General features: G+C 33.8%; 2 protein-coding genes across 2 annotated transcripts; one reads left to right on the forward strand and one right to left on the reverse strand.

Annotated features, from left to right (window-relative positions):
• Positions 1–1,536: 1,536 nt before the first annotated feature.
• Positions 1,537–7,886, reverse strand: LOC105780929 (exocyst complex component EXO70B1). Its single transcript, XM_012605466.2, has 3 exons — positions 7,252–7,886; positions 5,003–5,063; positions 1,537–4,163 (listed from the first exon to the last, which is right to left on the reverse strand). The coding sequence occupies exons 1-3, from the start codon at positions 7,884–7,886 to the stop codon at positions 1,935–1,937; spliced, it is 2,925 nt and encodes a 974-aa protein (XP_012460920.2). The 3' UTR covers positions 1,537–1,934.
• An 11,010-nt stretch (positions 7,887–18,896) lies between these two features.
• LOC105780919 (NAC domain-containing protein 83) lies at positions 18,897–21,102 on the forward strand. Its single transcript, XM_012605456.2, has 3 exons — positions 18,897–19,261; positions 19,382–19,611; positions 20,720–21,102. Exons 1-3 carry the CDS (start codon positions 19,114–19,116, stop codon positions 20,960–20,962), a joined length of 621 nt encoding a protein of 206 aa, XP_012460910.1. The 5' UTR covers positions 18,897–19,113; the 3' UTR covers positions 20,963–21,102.
• The last annotated feature ends 6,128 nt before the right edge of the window (positions 21,103–27,230 follow it).

A 27,230-nucleotide genomic window follows, 5' to 3' on the forward strand; every position in this document is an offset into this window, starting at 1 on the left:
ATTTCTTACTCTCAAAACTCGTGCACCCGTCGTCTAAAAACTAACATGCAAGTCCAAATCTCTAATATATTCACTCCTTTTAAGTTTTAACGTAGGATAACTTGTATTCCCCCACAAATTAATCAAGAACTTCCACATTTTACTCATCAAAAAAACATGAAATCAACACCGAGATGAACCTCTTAAATTTTATGATTAATCCCTTCTAATTTATATAGTAGTTAATCGATAATAATAAATATATATATTTGGTGAATTACAATAACAGGGCAAAGCCTAAATAACAAAGGCGATTAGCGTGACTCGAACTCAAACCACACCAAGGCAGTGAGCAACTTTGACCATCAGGCCATCACATGAGGTTCTAAATTATATATTTTTACAATGTATTAGGGTTGAAAAAGTAAATATCAAAACTAAATTGAGGACTGAAAAATAACATTTAACAAATTAGAAAGTTTAATTAATGCATGGCAAAGAGAAGTCTATACAAAATTGTGATCTAATAGTGAATTTCTTCTTTTCTATTCTTATTGTTTTGCAATCGATTTACACGTTTATTATAACAAATATATTAACTAAATTCAGTGAACAATAATGATTAACCTGAAATCAATTTTAGTATAATTATTTGATCACCAAGTGTTAAGAAATTATAAAAATAGATGACATTACTCTAACTATGCTATTTAAGCAAGGTTTTCTTATTTGTGGAGAAATTTACTTTACTAGTTTCTTATCCCATGCACGAGTTAGTTGTATATATTAATTATAATATATTAAGTTAGTTTCTTATCCTATTTTTTGTTATTCTCTACTTCTTGCTGCTCAAGTGTCAAATTCAACATGGTACCAGAACCAGATTATTCTCTGTAAATTGGCGATCGTGTATTGATTTGTTCATCATGACACCAAAAGTTGTTTCAAGAAATGAAGACAGTCAGCATCATCTTCGAATGGTGGTGAACAAATGAACTTACCTTGTTCAGAGCCTGGATCAGCGGTTTCTGTTGTTGGTAAGAAATCCATCAATTTCTCAAGCATGATACTGTTAAATTTGGTGAGAGTAATTTTCTTTTATGGAAACATCAAATCATATTGATTCTTAAAGGGTATGATGTGCAAGGTTTTGTATTAGGAACAATTAGTATTCCATCTCAGTTCTTGGCTAATAAAGATGGGCAGTTAATTGAGAATCTTGAGTATGTGCTGCATAGACAGCAATATAAGCTGCTAGCATCGTGGCTGCTATCAACAGTAAATCATGAAGTCTTGATCTATCTTACAAATGCTCACATTAGTTTTGAGGTTTGGGCAACTATAGAAGGGAGATCTGAAAAAAGTTGTTTTAGGAGGAGTAATTCGCAGTCCCTTGGAGAATCGGATTGTTGGTTTCCATCGAAACTCAAACTTTGGACCATTTTCGATGGACTGTTAGTTTGCATGAGAGAGGGGATCTTTAGATTTATGAACTTACTCCTGTAGGTGTAGAGAATGTTCTTTTAGGAGCATTGATTATGATAGAGATTGTGTTGGTAGGGTTTGAGCTCCTCTTTTATTAAAAAAGTAATTGAAGCTACACAAATCAAAATCACGAAGGAAAAAAGGTTACAATCAAAATCATGTTCCTCATACGAATACTGAAAAAGGTTCTGAAAAATGCAAGAAGAAATTACATGGACCAAAATCATAAAGTTGGAGTAGGTTCAATGAATTTGGAAGAAAAGAGCAAAATTATTGTATACCTGCTAATCACCACATTGCGTGTTTCGTTACTATGGTGGCACATGCACATCTAATTCAAGCATCTTAGCCCCCTAAAAGCAACAACAAAAAAGAAGAGAAAAGAGCTCCCAAATCCTCACCACCTTGATTTGGTTTTCTTGATAGAAAACAAAAAGGGCTGAATTTTCTTTTCTTTAATGATTTCTCAATTATGTTTTCCTCCTTGGCATGGAACTAGTGCTTCCATCAAACAGTCCTTCAATATAAGCCTCTATATCTTCAGGCTGGAACTTAATGTACTTCTCTGTTTGTCTTCCAGGGGTCAAGTATCCCGAGAACCTTCCCAAGAAGGATCTGTATGCTGGTATAATCACACCTGCTATGGAAACCCTCAGCTCTGATTGCATTTGCTTATCGGACACCACCCACGAGCTTTGGGTCCTGTGAATTTCTTCGAACATGGCGTTGAAGCTCTTGAATCTCTCTTTCAGCGCTGGTTTCACCACCTTGCCGTTCACGTTCAGCCCCTCCATGTTTAAACAATCTAAGAGCTTCATCCAAGTCTCTCTCTTGTAACTCTGATGGTAGTTCCTAAGTTCATATGATCTCTTCTTATACCGGTCATCCCCCATTGCTTGGTGGATCTCCGGAGACCCTTTGATCTTCTGCAATATGTAGCGTCCATTGTTCATCATGAAAATATTGCTCAAGGCCACGTCCTTGTAAAGCTTAGACTTTGCCTCTAGAATGGAGTCCAACAAGTCCATTATTTTTATCAAATGCCTTGAAAATGGGGATTGATTTTCATCATTGTTGCTCTGAGAATTGCCTTGGTAATCCCGAGGCTTGCTCGTTGAATGTTCCTTGAAAACTTGCTCCAAGGTGTCCTTATACTCATCACATGCATATTTGAGATAATTCATTGTATAGCGAGTTAAAGGATGAACTGCCCCTCCAGGAACTGGGGTTCTCCCTGTATCAGACTTGATTGAATTCTCAAGATCACAAAAAATGCAAATCGCGGTTTCGCCAATCTTGCTCCGAGTCGCCGTTAACTCTGCCTTGAGCTCTTTGGCGCATTCTTCAGGAAACAGACTATCAATGGCGGAAGAATGATCTTGCAAGGTCTCATAGATGTCAAGAAATTTGAAGAGTTTCTCGGTGGAACGCTTGCTAAGGGCAATAGCTTCAGCGAAATTGAGGAGCTGAAGAAATAGGACACGGATGAGGTTGGCAAAGAGGCTTTTAGCTACAGAAGGGTTGTCGGAGAAGATGGTTTGGGCGAGCTTGTGCTCCGCGGAGAAGTAGATATTAGCACATTCTTTGAAGGCCCTGACCCATGGAGGGATCTCCCTTTCCATTGCTTCCCATTGCATCCTTTGTATGTCATCCAAACTAATCTTCTCGAATCCTAGCTTGTTCAAGGTCTCCTCAATTGTATTCCTCCTGGTGACCATGTACACCTCGTAGCATTCAAACTCATATCCCCCCGAAATCATCAGCTTGGAAATTTTATTCAAGGTGGCCAAAACTTGCTTAGAATACCCTGGAAAGTTGGGCTCCTCTTTTGCTTGATCCTGACCAGCGTCAGGGCTTTGATCTGCAGCAGCCTCTACGGTTCTCGACTCTTCCAGGAGAACCCTGAACTCATCCTCCAAATAACTCATAACTCGTTGGTGAATCCTCCCAATGCGGTTGATTAAAGGACCCCGACTGGAATCCGATTTGAAGACTGTGGAAACATGACTATGCAGCTTAGACATCTGCTCCACAACTTTATGAAACCACCCATCATCCTCAGGATCAGGAACAGGACACCCCTTGGACTTTTCAGGCACTTCAAGCCTAGATACTTTGTGTTCAACGAGATCCAAATACTTGTCAATGATGTCTGGAATCTCTAGACCCTCCTCCCCCGACAAGAAATGTTGAATGTCCTCCCAAGCTTTTTCCAAGGTGTATTTTATCTCAGCTTCCTTTGCTTCGCCTCCTTGTTCATTAGTTTCATTCTTGTCAGCTGCAGCAGGGTCCTTTTCCTTGGAACTCTTGAGGGACTCTGCCCGTGGCACCGAGTTCTTATGGTCATGGTCTCTGCTCTTAAAACTCGAAGACTTGTCAGGGTTGTGATTCATTTCCAGGGGTAAGGCTAAGCTAAAGAAGAGGGTTGTAGGGAAAAGGAAAACAAAGATGAAAGGTAGAGGAAAAAGTAGATAGAGCAAGATGCAAAAGAGGTAGCAGAAATATCGGTGTTGTAATTCGCAACTATTTTCGACTAGTGAAATTGGTTTGGTTGGAAATGGTCCAATGTGAAGACAGGAAATGGTTGTGGGGTGTGTGTGTTTTAATCTGTTTTTAGGGATGTGAGGGGTTGACCAGTGGCCTCTTTCGCCACCTTTTGGTGCTTCCCACGTCGCTTCTTTGCTTATGCTCTTCCAGTACTTCAATTATATCAGGTACCTCTGTTAGATAATTAATTATGAACCAGACCATATTATATTATGTACCACACACCACGTTCTATGACTTTATCGATTTGAAGAAACTGCAGGGTTGTTTCTTATTTTGTAACAAAAATTTGAATGAATTAATCAAGATTATATATGCACATGGATCCAGATTGCATAGTAGTATCAATTTTAAATATTGGATACAAAGCTTAAATCTGGTTCAGTAACTAGTTTTGATCTTTTAAGAAATTTGTATAAATTTATTAAGTATTAATATATGCTTTCCATTCGAATAACTATTTATTTATGTCAAATTATAAAATAAAAATTTAAAGGTTAAAATATGTATTTCATACATGTTAAATTTAATTTTCTTATTTCAAATATCAATTAGAATTACATCAATATTCATATTATATAGTTCAAATGGCATAAAACATTACTAAAATACCTATTAACACAAACATACAAAAACTCTATTTACATGCCACTTATAATCGAGCCAAAGTAAATAAATATAAGCTTACGTAAAGCTTAGTAAGTTCATAAAATAAAACATTTCATACCTGTCAATTTTAAGTTTACAATTCATACATAACATAGAAATTACATTCCCTTTGCCTTGTTTCCTCGTTTCTACCATGTCAAATGGTTAAGCCTGGATAAATCAAATCATCGAAACATAACATGCCAAGATTCATATACCAAATTATAATCAAAGTAACATAATTCATCATGTCATCTTGTTTCATTTCCATTTCAATAATTAATTGTTTTGCTCGGAGAACAATAGTAAATTGACTTCAAATACGCGGGAGGGTAATGCTCACACAAGCTGACAAATGAGACATTAACCAATACACGATGCTATTCACATAAACTTTAGAGAACCTGCAACACATGCAGAATCTTAAGCCATTGGTACGATATCCTCCACCAGTACATAGTACTAGATAAATATAACACCAGCACAGAGTGTCTGATACTGTAACACCAACATTTTTACATAGTACATGATGCTGTTCACATTTTTTTACTATTTATTAACATTTTACACTTTTATCTTAAACTTTTACCTTTAATTCAATTTAGTCCCTAAACTCGAAACTTTCAAATCTATCACAATCAAAGCTAGCTCTATAGTCCCTATACAACTCATATTTATCATTTTTACAATAATTTCATGCAACTTTCCTATTTTAACAATTTAATCCTTAAACTTTAAAATCAATCAAACCCACTTTACAAAATAGTCATATTTAACTATCAATCTTATAAATATATCATCAAACTTTAGAAACATCATAATTTCATCCGACATAACTTAAAACATATAACTTTTTTATGAATTAGTCCCTAGATTAGTTAGATTAAACTACAACGATCTCAAAAACATAAAAATTATTAAAACAGATGAAAAATACATACCATGCATTTGATTTAAAGCTTGACCGAACTAAGCTTTAGCTATGGTGTTTATTTCTTTTTAGTTTCGGTGGAAAAAGAAGAATGAATAGGAATAAAATGTTTTTACTTTTGTTTTATTATAACTTAGCTAATATTTGAATATAAAATAACATATAAACTATTTATTTATCTATTTACAACCGTCCACTATAGATACTAAGGTTTATTTACCATTTAAAGTCACCAACTTATGATTTTATAATCAATTAGCCCTTTTTAAACTAAAAGTGATTGAATTTTGTGATTTTTACGGTTTAGTCATTATCCTTTAATTAACTATCAAATCACTAAAATTTCCGAATCAAATTTCAATACACCTATATAAAAACTCCGTAACCATTTAATAATAATATTTACAGGCTCGGTTTACGAAAATGAGGTCCTGATACCTTCGTTTTTCAAAATCACTTGGTTTTAGGGACAAACCACTTTACTTAACTATTCGTTCAATTAGCAAAAACTATCAAATCAAAATTTAATATTATATTATATTTGACTTGTAAATATCAAATAATATTATGGACTCACTCATCAGATTTTTTACCTCGAAACTACTGTTTCTGAGACCACTAAAAATGGACTGTTACATTCACTTTGCATCCCTAAAAATAACCTCCTTTTTAAATCAGTCCCTAAATTTTAAAACATTTTGATTACATCCCAAACTATTAGGTTATATCAATAAGACATTTTCATTACTAAAATCATTAATTTATCACTAAATGAGACGTCAAATCTTATTTGTCATAGTTTAAAATAAAAAAATAAAGAAAATGAATATTGTAAAATCTTGATTTTAAGATTTTCAAAACTTTACAATCTTTTTTTTGTTTTACTTTATTTTAGTTTTAATTTTTAAAATTTATGTAGTAATGTTTTACTTTTCTTTAAAACTTTCATTTCAAATTATGCCTCAAGAATTGGCACGACTTTTAATGGTTAAATTAATTATTTTAATGATAAAATAGTTTAATTGATATAGCATCCGTAGTTTAAGGATATAATTAGAATGTATAGAAATTTTGGGACTAATTTAAAATGAAAATCATTAACTCTAATTTATAATATGGGTATGTTTTTATCACATTCATGCATGTTAATTATTACCCCTTAACTAAATAATAATTATCGAAAAAAAATACTGGTAGGAGGAGAGAGCGCGTGAAAATTTTCTCCAAGATTGGTGCGATTGCTTTTTTTGTTTTCTGTTTTCGAGTGTCGGCATTTATTCTTTGATTGAATAATTGGGCAGTGAAGGTGTGTTTTTGTGTGTCCCTATGTAATAGAGTTTCCAAAATGGGGTTGGTGTTCTAACCGATGATAGTACGGTGGAAATTAACGTGGATGTAGACGTTGTGTCAAATCTGCGGGGGGAGTGTTTCGGAGAACGGTGGTCTTCGTGAATCGGTGAATCTTGTCGTTTCGCCCTGTATACTATTTTTCTTTATTTTATGTGTTTTCTTGCATTTTATGTGCTTTCTTGCATGAACTTTCGTTTTCTTGCATGGAAATCGTCCCTTTCTTATGTATTAATAGCCAGAAAGTTTGACTTTTCTATGTAATATGCATGAAAAATTAGTTTCTTGGGGTTTTAAATATATGCATTTATTACGAGACGATTCTTTGTTGCATGCTTTTTCTATCTTTGCTTGCGTCGACTCGTTCTCCTCTATCGAATTTCGAGAGTTTTACACCTGGTTCCATTGGTGTTGATACTGGGTTGCAATGTGCCATATTGTACTTCTTCAAAATTTCCTTTGCATATGCCTCCCGTGACACAAAAATACCTGTCTTTTCTTGTCTAACCTCCAAACCAAGGAAAAACTTCAGTAAACCCAAATCTGTCATCTCGAATTCTTGTGTCATTTTGTTCTTAAAATCTAGTATCATCTCACCATTGTTCCCCATAAAAATGAGGTCATCGACATAAAGAGCAACAAATAACATATTACCTCCATTCTTCTTCACGTAGAGGGCATGTTCATAAGGAAATTGTTTGAACCCGTTCTCCTTGAAGTATGTATCGATACGAGTATTCCATGCCCGCGGTGCTTGCTTCAACTCGTAAAGTGCCTTCTTCAATTTCAGCACATTCTTCTCTTCTCTATTTTTTATGTACCCGGATGGTTTTTCGATGTATACTTCTTCTTCGAGCACACCATTCAAGAATGCCAACTTGACATCCATTTGAAATATCGACCATTTAAATTGTGCCGCTTGTACAATGAGCAACCGGATTGTCTCCATTCATACAACGGGAGCAAATACCTCATCATAATCGATCCCCTCCTTTTGCTTATATCCCTTTGCAACAAGTCGCGCCTTGTATCGTTCTAACTCGCCTTGAGCATTCATCTTTCTTTTGAACACCCACTTCACACCAATGGGTTGACTTCCTTTCGGTAATTTCGTTAACTCTCATGTGTTGTTGCGGTCAATTGCTTTAATCTCCTCATCCATAGCAGTTTGCCACTTCTTGTCTCACACCGCCTCTTCAAAACTTATATTCTCGGAATCTGCCAAAAGACATACAATATGTACCTCATTTGTTGAATCATACAAATCTTGCAAACTTCACATTTTTGGTTGTTTCAGTTCATCTTCATCATCGGTAATTTCAGGATTTGTCGGTATGATTGTTGGTGTAGCGATTGATGATCCTCCATCTTTGATGTTAACCTCCGTTGAGTTATTCCAATCCCACTCGCTTGCTTCATTAAATCGTACATCACGACTTACCACAACCTTCTTACTTATCGGGTCGAGTAGCTTGTATCCTTTTGTTTCTCATCATACCCAATAAAAATAAACCTTTTACTTTTGTCTTCGAGCTTCGTTCTTCGTTGATCCGGTACATGTGCATAGGCCTCACTACCGAATACTTTGAGATGAGAAACTGATGGTTTTTTTTCGCTCCAAGCCTCTTGTGGTGTTTGATCATCCAACTTCACATGTGGACATCGATTTTGCACATAGATGGCACACTGCATCGCTTCTGCCCAAAATTCTTTCGGCATCTTCTTGCTCTTGAACATTGATCAAACCATGTCGAGAACAGTCTGGTTCTTCCTCTCGGCCACACCATTTTGTTGGGGAAAGTACGGTGCGGTTAGGAATCGTCTTATGCCTTGCTCCTCATAATACTCCATGAAAGCCGTCGAAGTATACTCGCCACCTCTATCAGATCGTACAGATTTGATGTGTCTACCAGTTGCTTTTTCCACCATCACTTAGAACTTCTTGAACACCTCGAATGCCTCAGATTTTTCTTTAAGAAAATAAACCCATGTTTTTCGTGAGAAATCATCGATAAAAGAAATGAAATACCTTTTACCGCTAAAAGATTTAGGGGTGATTGGTCTACATATGTCAGTATGAATCAATTCGAGAAGTTGCTTAGCCCGATATTCTGCCTTCTTTTGAAATGAAATTCTCGCATGCTTGCCAAGTACACATTCTTCACAAAATTTTCCCTCATAGTCCATATCTGGTAGCCCATGCACCATGTTCTTCTTCGTCAACTCGTTTAGACCACCATAATGTAAGTGGCCAAAACGGAGATGCCACAGCGACGCCTTGTCTTCAACATCGACTCGCAAACATTTTCCTCGAACACTTTTCAAATTCAACTTGTACATACGATTTCTCTCCATTTCAACTAGAGCAACCAAACGCCCTTCCTTATCTTTCAAGTGTAACACCCGATCTTTCATAAATACCGAATAACCTTTTTCCATTAGTTGCCCCATACTCAAAATGTTGCTCTTGAGGTTTGGTACGTAATACACATCTTGGATTGACCCAACTAACCCATCCTGTTGTAAATAACAAATAGTACCTTGGCCTTTTACCTCAACCTTCGACGCATCTCCAAACGACACATGTCCCGTTTCAACCTTTCGCATCTCTTTGAATAGGTGCTTGTGCCCGCACATATAGTTGCTTGCACCCGTGTCAAGGTACCACACCATGTTGTTGTTGGTGTTGACTTCGTTGTGTGCCATTAAGAGAAAACCTTCTTTTGCCTCATCATTTTCCGTGGTTAGGTTGGTTGTCTCTTCCACCTTTTTTGAAACGCGACATTCTTTCGCGAAATATCTCACCTTACCACAATTGTAACACTTATCAGAGTTACAATCCTTCGCATAGTGACCATATTTGCCACACTTATAGCACTTAACATTGGAATAATTCGACCATCCGCCTCTTCCACGACCACGTCTTTTTCCACGCCAATTTTGTTGGTTTGAATGCTCATTCTCCTCATAATTCCCTTCTTGACCTCGGCCTCTTCCACCACTACCATTTCTTCGATCTCCACGACCACGACCTCTACCTCGAAAGCTCTGAGAATAGAGAACTTTTTCGTCTTTGATTGATGCCTTGGTTTGAAGTGCTTGCTCTAGTGTTTCATCTTTCTTCTTCTTCTTACGTTGTTCATGTGCCTCGAGAGAACCAGTGAGTTCATCGACTGTGAGCGTTGCTAGATCATTTGACTCTTCTATGGCACATACGACATTTTCGAAATTGTCAGTTAATGATCTCAAAATCTTCTCCATAACTCGTACATCGGTTAACGTTTCTCCGTTTTGGTTGAGTTGGTTCACCACGGTTTGAACATGCGTGATGTAGTCAGAGACACCTTCCGATTCATTCATCTTCATGCCTTCCAACTCACCACGAAGAGTTTGAAGGCGGACTTGTTTAACTCGGTCAGCTCCTTTGTACACCTTTGCTAAAATGTCTCACGCTTCTTTTGAAGTTGTCGTACTTGTAATCTTTTCAAAGCCCGACTCGTCAACAGCTCGGAATAACATGTACAATGCCGCTTTATCTTTCGATCGTATTTCTTTCAGCGCCTTGTTTTGAGCCGCCGTATATCCCGCGGTAGTTGTCGGTTCTACGAAACCTTCTTGGACCGTCTCTCAACCATCTTGAGACCCGAGCAGAGCTTTCATTTGGATGCTCCAATTCTCATAATTCACCTTTGTTAGTCGAGGCAATGTCACATTACTAGTCACACTCTCCATAGCTCTGATACCAATTTGATAAAATTGTTCTCAATGTAAAATTGTTCACATTCATATAAAATGCTTACAAACTATTTATAGATTATAGATAACCCTTTAAAACAAAAAAAAACTGAAAATATTAAATCTAATAATAACCAATGACTCTTGACCTTTTATTTTCCTAAACAAAAACTACTAATTTAAACCCATTAAAAAACAACATAACTCTTGACCTTTCAACTCTTGACCTTTCACTTACATAACTCTTAACTTTTCATTTAAGTTTATTTAACAGAAGAGAGCCGATCCAGAATGGTTCGAATGAGGCTTATAGAAAGTCTATCACCATGTAAGGCGATGGCTGGAGACCAGCCCCGCCAAGAGCCATGAAGCTTTTGTGTTGGAACTGTTGTGGGTTGGGGAACCCTGCGATAGTTTGGGAACTTCAGCAACTTATCATTGCTAACAACCCCGATATGGTCTTTTTCTGTGAAACAAAAATCTTTTCTAACAATTTTGCTCGTATTAGAAACATTTGCAAGATGGATGGTTGTCTGGCAGTTAGCTCGAAGGGGCGTAGTGGAAGCCTGGCGATGCTATGGAAAATGATATCGACGTGGTGATCCAAAACTACTCAAACAACCATATTGACTCGATTGTGTGCATAGAAAACCAAAAAAAATTAGGTTTACTAGCTTCTATGGCAATGTTGATCCAAACACTAGAAATAGATCTGGATATTCATAGAAGGGTGGGAAGATCGGTGAAGGAAGACCGGATTGTTGGGGGTAACTTTAATGGTATTATAAATGAAGCCGAAAAAGAAGGTGGCTGAAGGACGCCAAGGGTAACTACGGAAGACTTTAGGGATGTCTTGGAGGATCTAGATCTTGTGGACTTAAAAGCGGACAGAGGGTGGTTCACTTGGGTTAATAATCGTGAAGGTAATAAGTTGGTCAAAGAAACGCTTGATAGATTTCTTATGTTTGCTAATGCTATTAATAAATTTTCTTTCATTGTGACTAGCATTATTAGACAAGCCAACTCGAACCATGATGCGGTCATGTTGGACACATTGGGTCAGAAGCCTAAAGCGGATATCAAAGACTCGAGACTCTCCTTCAAGTTTAATGTTTGTTAGGTGAGAGATACGGAGGCTAAGAACATTATAAAAAGAGTTTGGAGTAGGGAGGATACTAATATCATTGATAAAATGGAGAATGGTCGGAAGGTGTTAAGTTTTTGGCAAAATGATAAGTACAGGAAAATAGTTAACAACATTAAAAGGCTAATGGCGAGAGTTGATAAGCTTATCAATGACCCTTATGTAGATTCAAACACCGATAGTTTTAGAGTCGTTCATCTCAAGTTGGGACACCTTTATGACAAGAAAGAAAGCTACTGGGCGTAAAGATTACGAATTAGATGGCTTAAAGAATGCGATAGAAATATTCGATTCTTTCACGTCAGGGCTATTCGTAGATTAAAAGAAACTAGAATTGATAGAATCAATAATGATAATGGTAATTGGGTGACGGATATCCATGATGTTAGCAAAGTTGCTAGGGACTATTTTAGTAAATTGTTTAAGTCTACTGCTTCTCCAAATGTTGAGAATTATATTAATGACATTCAAGTAAATGTTACTCATGATATGAATGCTAAGTTGGCTAAGCATTTCACAGATGAGGAAATCCTTGATGCCTTCAACCATATGGATCCGCATAAAGCCCCAATGATTGATGGCCTCTTGGGTATTTTCTTTAAAGAGAACTAGGAGGTTGTGGGTAAAGATGTCCTTAAACTTTGTCATGAAATTTTAGATGGCAACAAGGATATCTCTTGTATTAATGAAACGATTATCATGCTTATTCCTAAGATTAAAGATCCTGTGGACATGACTAACTTTAAACTTATAAGTTTATGCAGGGTGATCTACAAGATTATCACTAAGGTTTTAGCGAATCGTTTCAAGACCACCCTCTCTTTTTATATCAGTTAGAACCAAAGCGCTTTTGTTTCGGGCCAGATGATCCATGATAACATCCTTATTTCCTCTGAGATGGTGCACTATCTCTAGAGCTCAAAGAATAGTTTAACAAAGGGCTTGTCATAAAACTCGATATGAGCAAGGCGTATGATCGGGTGGAGTGGAATTTCCTCGAAAAAGTTATGAAGAAGTTGGGTTTTGAAGATGCTTGGATCGATAAAGTCATGCGATGTGTTAAAACGGTGAAATATGTGGTGAAATGTAACACGACTCTTTCGGAGACTATTACTCGAGAGGGGTCTTAGATATGGGGACCCCCTCTCTCCTTACCTATTCTTATTTTGAATGGAAGCATTCTCGATAATGCTATTAAACGTGCAAGAAGCCAACCTCATTAGAGGCATTAGAGCTAGCAGAAATAGCCCTCGTGTGAATCACTTATTTTTCGTTGATGATGCTCTTCTTTTTATAAGGAACAACAAGAAGGAAGTTGAGGCTTTCATGAGAATCCTTAGAAATTTTACGCTTGCTTCGGGTCAACAAATAAACTTGGAAAAATCCATGGTTTTATTTAGTCTAAAGACTCCCATGGACTAAAGACGAATGTTGGGCAACATGCTCCGCATGAAAGTAGTTGAAAGTTTAGATAACTATCTCGGTTTTCCCCTCCATGTTGGAAAGAAAATGTCTAAGGCTTTCGTTAGTATTATTAATCGTTTCTCATGCAGGATTAATAGTTGGTCAAAAAGACTCATCTCTTATAGGGGCAAAGAAATCTTTATTAAATATATATTACAATCCTTGCCAACTTACGCTTTTTATGTTTTTCTCGCACCTAGAGGTTCTATCGAGGAGATGCAAGCAAATATATGAAGAATGTGGTGGGCATGTAAAGATAAAGGGCATGGGTGGGCTATGCTAGCTTGGGACAAAGTATGCATGTTGAAAGGAATGGGAGAGCTGAAATTTGGAGACATTCGACTATTCAACATAGCTCTTCTTGGCAGACAAGTGCGGAGGCTACTCACGATCAAGGACACGTTGTGTTATGATGTCCTTAGCTCTAAATACTTCCCTAAAGGTGACATATTTCAATCCAAAAAAGTTGATAAACCGTCGTTCACATGAAACAGTATTGCAACTATTGCGAGAGTCCTCAAAGATAGTTTTGGGTGGCAAATAGGGAATGATGGAAAAATTTATATCCACAAGGACAACTAGGGTTTCGAAAGGATTGACAACGATTTGATTCATGATTTTGGTCAGACTATTTATGAAAAGAAAGTGCACGAGCTTTGGAATAAGGAGAGTACGTGCTGGAATATTAATAGAGTTTATGAGATTTATGGCAGTTGCATGGGGGAGCGAATATGCAACCTTCCTTTCTTTCCCAACGGTCCGAATGATAGCATAATCTAATTCCAAAACCATCATGGTTCTTATACTTCTAAAACTGCTTACTCGTGGCTCCTTCTTAAACAAGTGGGCATGGGGCCTCATAGATTTTTTTGGAAAACGATATGGAAACTTAAAACTCTCCCAAAAATTAGGGTGTTCGCTTGGTAGTTGGGTCATAAGCTCCTTCCTATGAAAGACAAGATTGCATCAATTCATCAGACTGCTGACAGTGATCGCTTTAGGTGCAGTAAAAAGAGAGAAACCCTTTTACACTCTCTAGGACTGCCCAAATGCTCGGGCTATTCTTACTATTGGGGGCCTTGGTAGGAGAATTATTAATAACGATTTCTCTAGCTGCATTGACTGGCTGGAAGAGGTGATAAGGGTCTTGGATAAGAAAGCCATGACCGATTTCATCACCATTTTATGGAATAGCTGGAATAATCGAAATAACATACTTTTTCAGAGTAAGGAGGAAGCTACTTGGGTTATCTGGAAGAGAGTTAAAAGTCTTAGTAAGGAGTTTCGTATTCATAATGTGATCAACAGGCCAATCTTACCGCCCCACTTGGTGGATAAGAAGTGGGAGAAACTACCTATTGATAAAGTAAAGATTAATTTTGATGTAGCTATTATAAACGGAAAAATAGGGTTTGGTGTTCTAGCACGTGACTCTGAGGGTTTTGTAATGGGTGGGAGTTGTGGTCTTAAATAGCATAGGATGCAGGCTGAGTGGGCTGAATTATATGCGTTTGAAAAAAGTATTAAGGTGGCAAGATCCTGAACATTGCTAAAGCTATCTTCGAAACAAACTGCGCAAGCCTAGCCAACAGAATTAGGAATCGGAGAGTGGATATCACAATTATGAGGCATCGTATTAATGATTTGTTTAAATCCAAGGATATGCTTAACAATGTGGAGTTCAAATGGGTCAATCGTAATTGTAATAAGTCTACGAATTTTATGAGCAAGTATGCTATTACAAACAATTGTAACTTGAATTTTGGGATGGATTACCCTACGGCAATCCCTGAATTTGTAATGGTTGATGCTATTAATTGAAATTAACTTTTTTAGGGCTTTTTTTCAAAAAAAAATTATTGAAATAAATAAATCATTGCTTGCAAGTAAAATAAAATTATTATTTAATTTTAATTATGTATTATATTTATTTTTATATAAAAATTAACAAAACATTTAAAACATTTAAAACATTATACAAAAAAAAAATTGAACCTACTGAATCTTAGCTCATTTGACATTAGCATTGTTACCAGTGCAGAAGGACACAAGTTCGAATGCGATAAAGCACATAATCCTCTTATTTGAGAAGGGGTTATGGTAGTTCTAGGTATTGTATCTGTTGAGTAATTTTATCTCGTATCATATTAATGAGAATATTCGAATATTTATACATACTATTACTGTTCACGACATGACCCCATTGTTCATGACTTGACCCCACTATTCCTAAGACTGACATTTTGAACAGACTTCAGGCATGCTGGATACTAGGGGTGTGCATTCGGTTAACCGACCCGAAATAGCTATAACCGAATTAACTGACCTTCCAAAATTTTTGACCGTTAACCGAACCGAATTTTTTAAAAAAAATTAACAGAACCGAAATTTTTTCGGTTAATTAGGTCAGTTAACCGAATTAACCGAAAATTGTATGATTTTTATTTTTGGTTAAAAATTAACCAAATTAACCAAATTAACTGAATTACCCGAATTACCCGAATTGAATCACTACATAATTAAAAATATTACATAAGTCTTTGAATCACTACATAATTAAAAACATTATATAATTCTTAAAATTAACACATAGTTGAAATGTAAGTCTTTAATATTCTCCATTTATATCCATTTCTTCTCTCCAAAAAATCTCCATTTGCATTAAACCTAAAAAAACAAAAACATGTGTAATTGGGTAGATACTTAAGAGTTAGACTTTAGTTTTATTTTTATTGGGTTGGTAATTGGGTAGACTTTAGTTTTAGTTTTATTGGGTTGGGTAATTGGTTGGGTAATTGGGTAGACTTTAGTTTTAGTTTTATTGGGTTGGTAATTGGGTTGGGTAATTGGGTTGGGTTTGATAATTTTATTTATTAATTTTTTTGGTTAACCGAAAAAAATCGGTTAACCGACCGGTTTCGAACCGAATTAACAGTTAACCGAAAAATTATAAAAAAATTAACCGACCCCTGACCGAAAAAATTTGGTTAACCGATTTTTTTTTTGTTTTACCCGAATTATGCACACCCCTACTGGATACGTGTTTCACTTTAGGTTGCTTGCCAGACCACGCGGTCTCCCTTCTACGAGCTCCTTGAGTATATGCAAACTAAGACTGCGGTCTTCCCTTGGTTCGTGAGAGCTCTCCTTGCGAGTTGGGTCCGCGAGTTCCCCTCGCTATCCCCAATTGTCTGGTGAGACCTATCCGGATTGCGAGTAGGCGACCCGGATCCTACCTTAGATTTGGGCTGATGATCACTGATGTATAATAGTATCAAAAAAATAAATTTTGAAATCCCATAAATAAAAAAAAGTAAAATTTTAGTTATTTAGTATATTTTTATTCCTATTTTAAAGAATTTTAATTTCAATTAAAAATATTTATCAAAGCTTTTCAAAATTTGTAATTAACAAATCATATGCATTCAATTTTTCTCTAATACATACAAATTCTAAATTAAAATAAAACTATTAAATCCTGAATTCTCATTACAAATAATTTGCCACATACAGACGCTAGTGATAAAAATTATTTATTCATTTATCAAAATACTAATTGATAAAAATTCAGTTAAATTTTATTTATTCATTTACTAAACATACAGAAAAACTATAAAAGAAACTTATGTCTTCTTTATTTTAGAATGAAAAAAAAACCCTTATCTTCTCAATTATGTTAGTATGGTTTCCAACTCACCCCAGATTACTTTTAAATTAAATAGTTAAAATTTAAAGATATACAACATGTCTCTTATTTTTGAAATTTAGTCTCCATATTTTTATTTTAAAGAATTTAGTCATTCTATTTTTCAATTCAATTGCTAATATAATTAAAATTCTTCTACTAAACTTGTTGGTGTGACATTCTAATTTTTTTAAAAAGTACTCATTCGAAAAAATATTACTACAATAGACTTGAATTTAACAAAAAAGTTAATGATGTTAACAATTCTTTAAATTTACATCAACATTTAAATTTAAAATAAAATATTTAGACTAACTAATGACACTATAAACGTCGAGGTACCAGATTATGTATAAAACTAAAGTATAAAGATCAAATATTAAATTTAAGCATAGTATAAGGATTAAAATTGAAATTTAACTATTTTTGTATAATTACAAAGTAAAGGGATCACAAAAGAAATTTAGCCACTATTGTTAGATATGTAAAAAAAAAAGAAGACGTAAGGACAGGTGTCAAAGAAGGAAGACCTTAGGGCCTTCCTTTATATAGTAGTATAAATAAGTAATAATTTTAGATTAAAATATACTTTTATAGAATTTTATATTTAGACTCTATAGCTTAAAAGTTTTAAGTTAAAAAGATTGTAGGCTAATTATTATTGTTGTTGGTAATTTCCAATAAAATTGGTCAGTGCACCATGTTTATTTTTGGTCAATCATATTTTTATCATATGAGAGTAGATTAATGAACATATTAAATTGATAAATTTTAATAAAAATACTAATAATGTTAATGATTAGACTAAGAATTTTAAATAAAAAAAAGTATGACTTAATATTTTTTTTTATGTATTTCAAGTATAAGGATTAAAGCTAATATGGGAAGAATCAAATCAAGAAAAGTTGAAATGGTTGAACAGTGATGTATGAAGAACAGAAGGATGGGCTTTTTCAGTTTTCCTATTATTGGGCTTACCCGCAAAGACAGACAAAGGATATTTTGAGAGAGAGAGAGCAAGGACTTATAAATCAAGGCTCCCAAAGGGAGACCTTTAAAGAGACTCATAAATTGCTTTGCTTATTGGGTTATGTTTGATTCTTTTACATGGGATGGAAAATTCAAAACATAGGATCATCATTATGAAACAAATCTTGTAGTCGGGGAATAAACAAAGAAAGCTTAATTTTCATGTCGGCATTGATTTTAAGGCAAAAAAACACTTGCAATTAGCATGTGGTAAGTAATCATGGTACAAACAAAATCTTTGATCTCGTCGACTCCAAGAATTGGGGCTTCACTTTGGGTGAATTGCAAGGTTGTCCTTCATCATCTTTGCATATACATATACTAGAAATGACCAAAGAACTATTAGTGGGACAACATTCATTCATACTCATTTCATCTTCATTTTTAATTTTAAGAATAATAATAAGACACATAAACTTCATTATAATCATAATGTTGTTGTTTTAAGATTTGAGTTTTGTTAACTAAGTTAATCTTCTTGTCACATCATAAAATTTAATTTATTACAAATTTTGTTTTTACTAAAGCATGTCTTATGTATTGTTAAATGGAGACAATATTGTTATATATTTATATAAAATTCTGTAGGCATTTAACTCAATAAAAATTAAAATTATTTTAAAATAATAAATATTATTATAAAAGTATGTTTCTCTGTTAATATTTTAATTTAAAATAAACCAGACTTGCTCTTCCCTTTAAAAAAAACACACTTTATTATCTCAGAATGTGAAAGCGGCTGCTTATCTTCATGTGAAAGAGCATGAAATAAGTGGGTGGCGGAAAATGAAGAGCAACGTGGCACACGTGGGGCTCACTGTAGGGGAAACAGGGATGGTTGACCAAAAACAGTGGAAGTTAGAAGTTTTCTTACACGCTTATAAGTGTAAGAGAAACGACCCGTCAACATAAAGCAATTGGAACGGAATGGATGTTTTAGTCAAGGAAGGAGTTCTCCCACTCAGTCACACACTTTGTTTCAATTTTGCCTATTGCCATTCTTTTACATTTATATATAAAACAGACCTCCGTGTCTTTGCTTGATTTGTATCACCTGAGTTTGGTTGGTTCAGATTAATTTGAGACATATACCAGATAAGGTAGGGTGGAAGAGGAGGGATGAAGATGCCGATAGGGTTCAGGTTCCATCCGACAGATGAAGAGCTGGTGGTTCATTACTTGAAGAGAAAGGCCTTAAGCCTTCCCTTACCTGCTTCAGTCATTTCCGAGTTTGATGTTTTGGGGACTCATCCTTGGAGCTTACCAGGTCAGTAATTTATATGTATGTATGTATGTATGTATGTATGTATGTATGTATGTATGTATGTATGTTGCATCAGGTAGAGAAGAGAGTGTTAATAATTGGTGTGGGTGTTTTGAGTTTCAGGAGAGGTGAATGAAAAGAGGTATTTCTTTAGCAGCAGAGGCAGAGACGGAGGGGGCAGTGGTGGGTACTGGAAGCCCATTGGGAAAGAGAAACCAATAATAGAAACAGGAAGCAATGAGGTGGTAGGGATGAGAAGAGCTTTGATTTTCTGTGGAAGGAAGCCTTCTAATCACACCAACACTCGATGGTTCTTGCATCAGTATCGCCTTCTTCATTTTAATTCAACTCAGGTAATATAATTAAGGCTTAAGGGTACAACCTGATTTCTTTTTTTCTTAATGCAATTTTTCAATTATCAATTCTTTTTAACTGCTAATGGTTTATCCTTAAAATGTAATTCTTAATGTTTTCTCTATTTTAAATTATTTTCATGTTACCTGACAAAAAATGATTTTCTTTAAAATTATTAAATATAGAAAAGTGTAAATATTATTGTAAATGACAAAAAATTTAAAATATAGATTTTTAAAAAAGAAGGAAATTACTGAATATATATAAAATTACAAAACGTTACAAAAATTATTAAACAAAATTTAAAAAATAAAATCCAAAGTTTTTCCACTTCCCCAATAACCTTCGTTAACAGTACAATACATATTAATTATTTGATCCTTGAAACCAATTATTTCTTTACTTCCACCATCAGAGAATAATACTCTAACTGCTGTGCCCGTCCACTATTATTATGTTGGTCATTGTTGTGCTCGTCTATTGTGAGTCTTTTATCTATCTTCACGTTGTTCACTAGTATTCTCCCTCACCCATTAACAACCAAGGAAATCATCCATGACAGTGCCAACATTTTCAGCTTCACTTTGCCATTTTCTGTTGTAATTTCTATTTATGTTTTGAATGATAATGATAATTGTGAATGGATTATATAGATAAAAGCGGTTAAAAAAATGATGACCAATAAAAGGGAAGTGTTTAGAGATGTAAACTAATGTGGTGAATTAGGCTGAGAGGGCAAACAATAATCCATGCTATATATAAAATTATAGATGCTTTTATAATTTTATTTTTATATGATTTTTATATTCTTTATATTTTTAACAATTTTAAAGTAAAATCACTTTTCGTCACATGACACAATCTCGATATTACACATGACAAAAGTAACTTAAAAAAATGCAACTGTACATTTTAATGATTAACCTTTAAAATTAATGGTTAAATGGTTTAATTTATGAAAAATTTAATATCCGAGACTTCAATTAAATGTATTTTTATTAAAGGTACTTATAATTGGTTTTTAAAAAAAAAGTTGAAAGCGTATAATTAATTACAAGGAGAATTATCAAAGATATTGATTTAGCTAAGGAATTGTCATATTTGTAGATGGTAAAGGGGGAAATGGATGGAGATTGGCTAGTTTTCCAAGTGTTTCAGAGGAAAAGAAAAGCTAGAAAACATGCAGCGAAGATGGCTACTTGTATCGATTTCACAGCTGAAGACTGCCCCGTGTTCTATCCACCTCCTCCACCCACTTCACCAAGTTCAAGTGAAATTACAGAGGTGTCCCCCAATGGCTTAGATGAGGAAGAAAGCAGTTCTTTCATTACTTCTTGTATCAGAAACTAGTGACAATCACTTATATCACATCTTTTACTATTTTCACTCTTCCATAAGAAAATGAGGAAATAGGTAAAAAAAGGAAAAGAGAAAAAGGCAAGTTCATCGTGTTGTGCAAGCAAAATCCAAAACCTTTTCAGTTACCATCATATTTGCTTTGCTCCCCTTTTCAGCTTTATAAGTTTTCTTCAAATATTGAAACAATATAGGGGAGGGAATGTGGTGGCACAAATTATTTTTATCATCAAAGGGAAATGATTTGTGAGACAGAAAAATGTCCAAATATAAATGCATACAGAACTTTTTTTTTAAATATCCAAGGAAAAAGTTAGAAAAAGGACTGTGGTCCATTTAATCAACATTTCCTACCATGGTGATTGATGGAACTAAAGGGCATCGGCTCATAGAAGCTGACTTTATTATATATATACCCCAAAATTATAACAAGCAACAAACTAAATAATAAAGGGTGGAAGAATATCATATTGTTGGATTCCAAAAAAAATTCAGATTTGACTTGAAAAGAAAAAATTAAATAGATTTAGGAAAACAAGAAATTTAAGAATAAAGAATAAATATTAAAGATAATAACTAAATAAATAAAAGGTAGAATAAAAAAAAAGTGGAAGATGGATCGAAAAACCAACGGATATGATGGATAGATGAATAAATGTCAAATTGAACCCTTTTGATGTATAAACCCCAACAAATTCAATTAATATATAGCTCTAATCAACTCTCCAAGAAATAATCATTGGTAAATTGAAAGATGAAGAATAAATTTCCACGACTCATTAAAGAAAATTGCTTCTAAAAATCACAAGAAAGCAATCTTGCACAAAGAAACTAACTCCTAGAGTTGAAAATTTTATTAATGGAAAACAATTGTCTCTCTAATGAACAATAAAGACACCTTTATATTGGCTAGCTAAGTTAATTCAAATAAAACTCTCAACTATACTAAAACTCCAATTAATCTAAATAAGAAGTTTTAAACTAAACTTTCTTGTTAACAAATAAACATAAAATTTCTAAATAATTTAAGATACTTGAAATATATCCAAAATTCGAAATAAATAAATAATAAAATAATAATACTTAACAAATACAATATTGGGCTCATATGTAATAAAATTAAGCCTAAAAAGTGAAACCAGTATGATTTAAACTCGAATTAAAAGCCCTAAATTTGCAATTTTCGTAATAATTCCGTCTAAAAATTCTACTTGCGCAATCTTCACTAAAACAGTCATAAATTGAACTCCCGAACTCAAAATCGAGTGATTCAAAGTGCGTTTCGAAGCTAAGAGATAGATGTTTAAATGCTATGAGACATCTTAACCAAGAAATACCTGGATACCATCTAAAAAGTCGTCGCAAGTTTACTGATTTTCCAAACTTAAAAATTGACAGCTTCGATGAATGGAAATTAATAAATTTCATCCAATCCGTGCATGTATCACTAAATATTCTTATAAAATATATGCATTGCTTCCAAGCTTTTCATCTAGTCACTTACAAATTCCATTACCTGCTGTTATGGTCAATTTTTTTCACACCCTAATTTAGGGGTTAATGGTGGTAGGAGATGTTGTTATTGTGAAATAGCTATTGAGATACCGCTATCCGACTGCTATTTGAATCCCTAGTCACTGTAAGAACGAAATTTGTAGGTTCTAAGTTTTTGAAAGTGTTGAAGTTGGAGTGCTTTTATCCCACATTGAATGGGACAAAAGGTTGTTGCCTCAACCTTGCTATAAAAGAAGGCTTTATGCATTGACTTGAATTGCATCCCAACATTTGTTTTTTCTCCCACTCTTTGGTATACTTTAGTATATATTTGAGAAATCCTTTTGATTAAGGTTTCTATTAGTTTGTAATCTTTTTGGTATTAGTGAAGTTATCATTCAGTGTTGTTGTCCGAGAATGTAGGCAATCTGTTAAACCTTGTAAATTTAGTGTGTTCTCTCCTTTATTATTTAATTTGCATTTATTGATTTTTCTATCGTATTTGATATTCAATAGTAATTTTTCGAGTTAATCCACTGTGCCTAGGTAGTTTCAATTTGCTTTCGTTGCTCCCAACTAATTTGTTGGTGTTCAGTATTGAAGCTACATTCGTGTGAGGGATATTACCTAGTGCCCCCAACAATTGGTATTAGAGTTTCGGTGAAGAAGTGCTAATTTTCTTGGTATGCTCTGTGGTTACAACATTGTCTGAGCTTTCATATCAGAAAAGAAATTTTCACTATTAGAGATTTTTGTGGTTCATCAGTTACTAGATATAAATGTAGTTGTGTGAAAGTGCTAGGAAAGAATTGGTATTAAAGAGTGTCTTTATGACCCACCACTCTTACTATTGAATATTGTTAGTGTTGAAATGGTGTTGAGGCCATCGTCAAGCTCGTCACTCGTGAGGACAATAATGTAAAATGCAAAGCTTTTAGTGGAGTTATTTGATAGACCTAATCATGGGCCGTGCCGAGGTTGGATAGAATTTTAGGCTTGGGCCTGGCTTGGATTAAAAATGCTAAACTTGAGCACGACTCGACCTGACCTTTATTAAATTTTTTAGATTACTTTTTATATAAAAACAAATTTAAAAAATATAATACAACAAATATACTAAATATATTAAAATAAATGTTTCCCAACAAATTGAAAATACATTTAAAAAGTCTTTATACTTAAATAACACTAAGATAGTTGCAACTTAGCAAACAAATGTCTCTAAAGTAGTAGAAAAATTAACAATACAACAAGAGTTATACAATATCCAAACAAAAACTAGTAGAAAAATTAACAATACAACAAGAGTTATACAATATCCAAACAATAAACAAAAATAATAATAGCAATATAATAGTGAAGTGATAATGAAATGACAACAAAATAATAGTGAAATGATAGTTAAACAACAACAAAATGGTAGTGAGACAACAAAAAAACATGGCAACAAAACAACATTAAAAACAACAGCCAAATAACACAAAAAAACAAAATAATTAAATAGCACAAAAAATAACCTGCAAAATATAATTAACCAACCAAAATGTCTATATGACCGCGCCTCGGTGTGCATGCACCAGGGTTGAGAATCAAAAAAAAAAAATATGGGTAGTATACTGCAAGTGTGACAAGTTGAGTTTTAACATTTTTAGTGTCACAATGGAACACTCGAGTATTCCAAGGACCAAACCTAAGATAGTTCGGGGACAAAGTGATTCCTAAGCGATGAGCATGCAAATAGGAAGTCTAGCTAATTGCTCACTAAGTACCATATTACGACAATTCAAAGTCAAGGGTAAATTACACTAATCGGCTACTTAACACTAAGAATGACCAAATTATAAAACTGTAGGAAAAAACGAGTTTGGAAAACGTAGCGGAAAATAAGTTTAAGGAAAAAATCAAAGTTTTAATATTTTTTCCAAAAAAAAGAACTTGGTTGTGATATCTAAAATAATCAACACTTAATCAAAATTGTACCTTTTCGATTCGTTTAGGATGAACGCTTCGACCTAATAGTTTTCTCCGCTATCCTCAAGCTCACGTCTACCGAGTGTGGGCTCACTTCGAATAAGAAAACTTTCTACAAAATTACCAGTGAGGTAATTTTGTAATTTCTCTAAACTTTAGGGTCAAATTGTAAATAAAAATATATCTCTAGAAATCTTCTGGAATAATTTATTCTGAGAAATTTCTTTCTACAACTTTCTCTTGAATTCAAGTGTGTGAAAAATAATGAATCTGGCTCTCTTTATATAGGGAGAGTTTAGAGAGTTCAACTATGATTAAACTTAATCACTTTAATATTAAATTGATATAGTACTTATCAAGATAAATATTAAATTAAGTTCAATATTAATTCTATTAAATTAATAGAATATTTATCCACAAGATAAATATTAAATTAGATATAATATTAAGATAATCAACCCAATTTTTATTGGATCAAATAAAGTCTTTAATAGGTCTAAGGAAGCTGATTTGGGGCATCCATGACTGTTAAATAATCAGTCATCCTCATGTGACAAATGCTTCGAAAGATGCTTCAGCAATCCTGTTCTTTCTCAAGGTGCCTTTAAGACTCGGTTTTCTTCCATCGCATAAAACTACTGAAAATGGGAAAAAGTTTGTAAGTTTAGCATAAAAATACTTTAGAAATATAAATTTTTTTCTAATTTTTCCAATTTATATGTTTTGTAATAAAATTACAAAAAAATATGTTAAAAGAGATCGAAATTGGCAAAAATTGTTAGTTAGAAAGTGCTAAAAAAGTTTATAAATTTTTTCGCTTTCACACCCCCAAACTTAATTCATTGCTCGTCTTGAGTAATGCTAACTTACGAGAAGAGCTTCAAGAAATCATTTTGAAAAATTCCTTTCGGAAAATCAATTTACCCCATAGTTGTGGATTTAGTGAATTTATGTTCAAAAATAGAAATTTTGTACTATGCAACTTAAGTATATATAGACATGCCATTCGATTATTTTCAATTATCAATATGCTAACAAAAAGATGAACTAAAATGCCTTCTCTTAATTAATGTATATTTAATCTTTCCCAGTAGCAATCCTTAGCTCTAAATGATGCCTTCATATGTTGACTTAAACTATTTCTCTCCACTAATGTAGCAGATATATCAATTCAAATCAATAAGTCTTTTGAAAGGTTATAACGGGGCTAGGTTTCAAGGTAGGAAAAAGAGATAGACATTTTAGGCTAAGATACCTTAAAACTCAGCTTACCTTAGGCCTTCGAAACTACACAATCATCCCTAAAACTATCCGCTTCCTTGTTTTTCAATTTGGAATCATATGCTCATTTTGTCCATTTTCACAATAACTGGTTTTTTTTTCATCACTAATGTAAGGGCATATATTTTTTCTAAGCATAAAATCTCTTTTTGCATTTTAGGTCCCAAATACTCCTTTTTTAACTCCCCCAAACTTAAAGACAAAAAAAAAAAAAATCCTAAAATAAGCCGAATTTAAAGTTCAATGAGAAAAGTCAAGATGAGTAATTTTTCAATTAAGGGATGGTTCGTTTTAATATAAGGACTAAACAAAGAATAAGTCATTAGGCTCAAAATTGGGTTTCAAGAGATAAATTTTAATAGGGTAGGCTCAAAAGGCTCAAACGATCCAAAAAAATTACCTAAATAATTTTTAAACTACTATTCCCCTAAGATTTTGCCTAAAAAAAATTATTGACTCAATTCTAAAGACTTAAACCTTCATGCATACCTAGTTCTACTAGAAGAAAATTTCATGGTTTGGTTTATACACATTTATTAAGATAAGCATTTTGTCAAAATTAAGCTAACATAAAATAATTGAAATAATCTATTTTATATATACAAAAGCTAACATAATTAGACAAAAATTCAAATATTCGAGCAAAATTTACTTAATCATAACTTGATGGAAAAAATACATCTTCTTCAAAACTCTTAGAAAATTTGCAATTTTAATGATCTCAGAAAAATAAGAAATTTCAATTTCTGGTCCCCCCCACTTAGGTGAAACAATGTCCCCATTGTAAAAAAAAATCGAAAGATAAAATGAACGAAAATAAAGAAGTGAATGGATATTGTACACCAGGTAGGATTCCAGGAAAGGGATGTGAGTCAAATTAGACTGCTTAAATACCAAACCTTTCCTAGACAAATCCAATCATAAACATGTACATATTCATTGCCATACTTCTTATTTTTCAAGAATTTTAAGAAATAAAGCGCAGTTTATTCAATTTTATTAATGATTCTAACTTAGTGTTTTTTATGTGAGAAATAAAAATAAAAATAACCTATAAGGAAATGAAAACTTAAAGTATCCTAAAAGAAAAGAAAAGAAAACAAAAGAAAAGAAAAGTAAAGACCCCTTAGTATCCGACCCATATTTTGCTTCATCATTCTTGTTCTTGATTGAGTCACCTTGTTCCTTCCTTTCCATCAAAGTCCATGGTTTGAATATAAAGTTTGGAAATTCAGGCACAAAAACAAACAAGTTACAAAATATTTTCTTAAATGCATCTCTGAATGAGTTATCCCGTATTTTTGTGTATCTCCAAAAAGCTTGTTGTTGCCATTGCATTTGTTGCAATATGTCCATTACATTCGACTGGCACTCCATGGAATGGTGCTAGAAAAGGGTCTTTAAATGTTGGAGTTACCAACTTTGGTTCATGAGTCGCTTCAGTATGTTCTGCCAAGTCAGGAATTTCAATTGGATGCACTGGTTCTAAAAGATTTCCCTCTTTTTCAATGTCATT

Source organism: Gossypium raimondii, chromosome 4 (assembly GCF_025698545.1).
Source record: "Gossypium raimondii isolate GPD5lz chromosome 4, ASM2569854v1, whole genome shotgun sequence".
Taxonomy (NCBI): Eukaryota; Viridiplantae; Streptophyta; class Magnoliopsida; order Malvales; family Malvaceae; genus Gossypium; species Gossypium raimondii.

Excerpts from the sequence above, each read along its gene's own strand:
- LOC105780929 (XM_012605466.2), bottom strand. The coding sequence starts at position 7,886 with ATGGAGACAATCCGGTTGCTCATTGTACAAGCGGCACAATTTAAATGG. Across the intron at positions 5,064-7,251 it reads ATGCAACAAAGAATCGTCTC|GTTCTCTAAAGTTTATGTGA; the intron begins GTAATAAATGCA and ends CATGTGTTGCAG. Across the intron at positions 4,164-5,002 it reads TGTCTCATTTGTCAGCTTGT|TACTGGAAGAGCATAAGCAA; the intron begins GTGAGCATTACC and ends ATATAATTGAAG.
- LOC105780919 (XM_012605456.2), top strand. The coding sequence starts at position 19,114 with ATGAAGATGCCGATAGGGTTCAGGTTCCATCCGACAGATGAAGAGCTG. Across the intron at positions 19,262-19,381 it reads TCATCCTTGGAGCTTACCAG|GAGAGGTGAATGAAAAGAGG; the intron begins GTCAGTAATTTA and ends TTTGAGTTTCAG. Across the intron at positions 19,612-20,719 it reads TTCATTTTAATTCAACTCAG|ATGGTAAAGGGGGAAATGGA; the intron begins GTAATATAATTA and ends TCATATTTGTAG.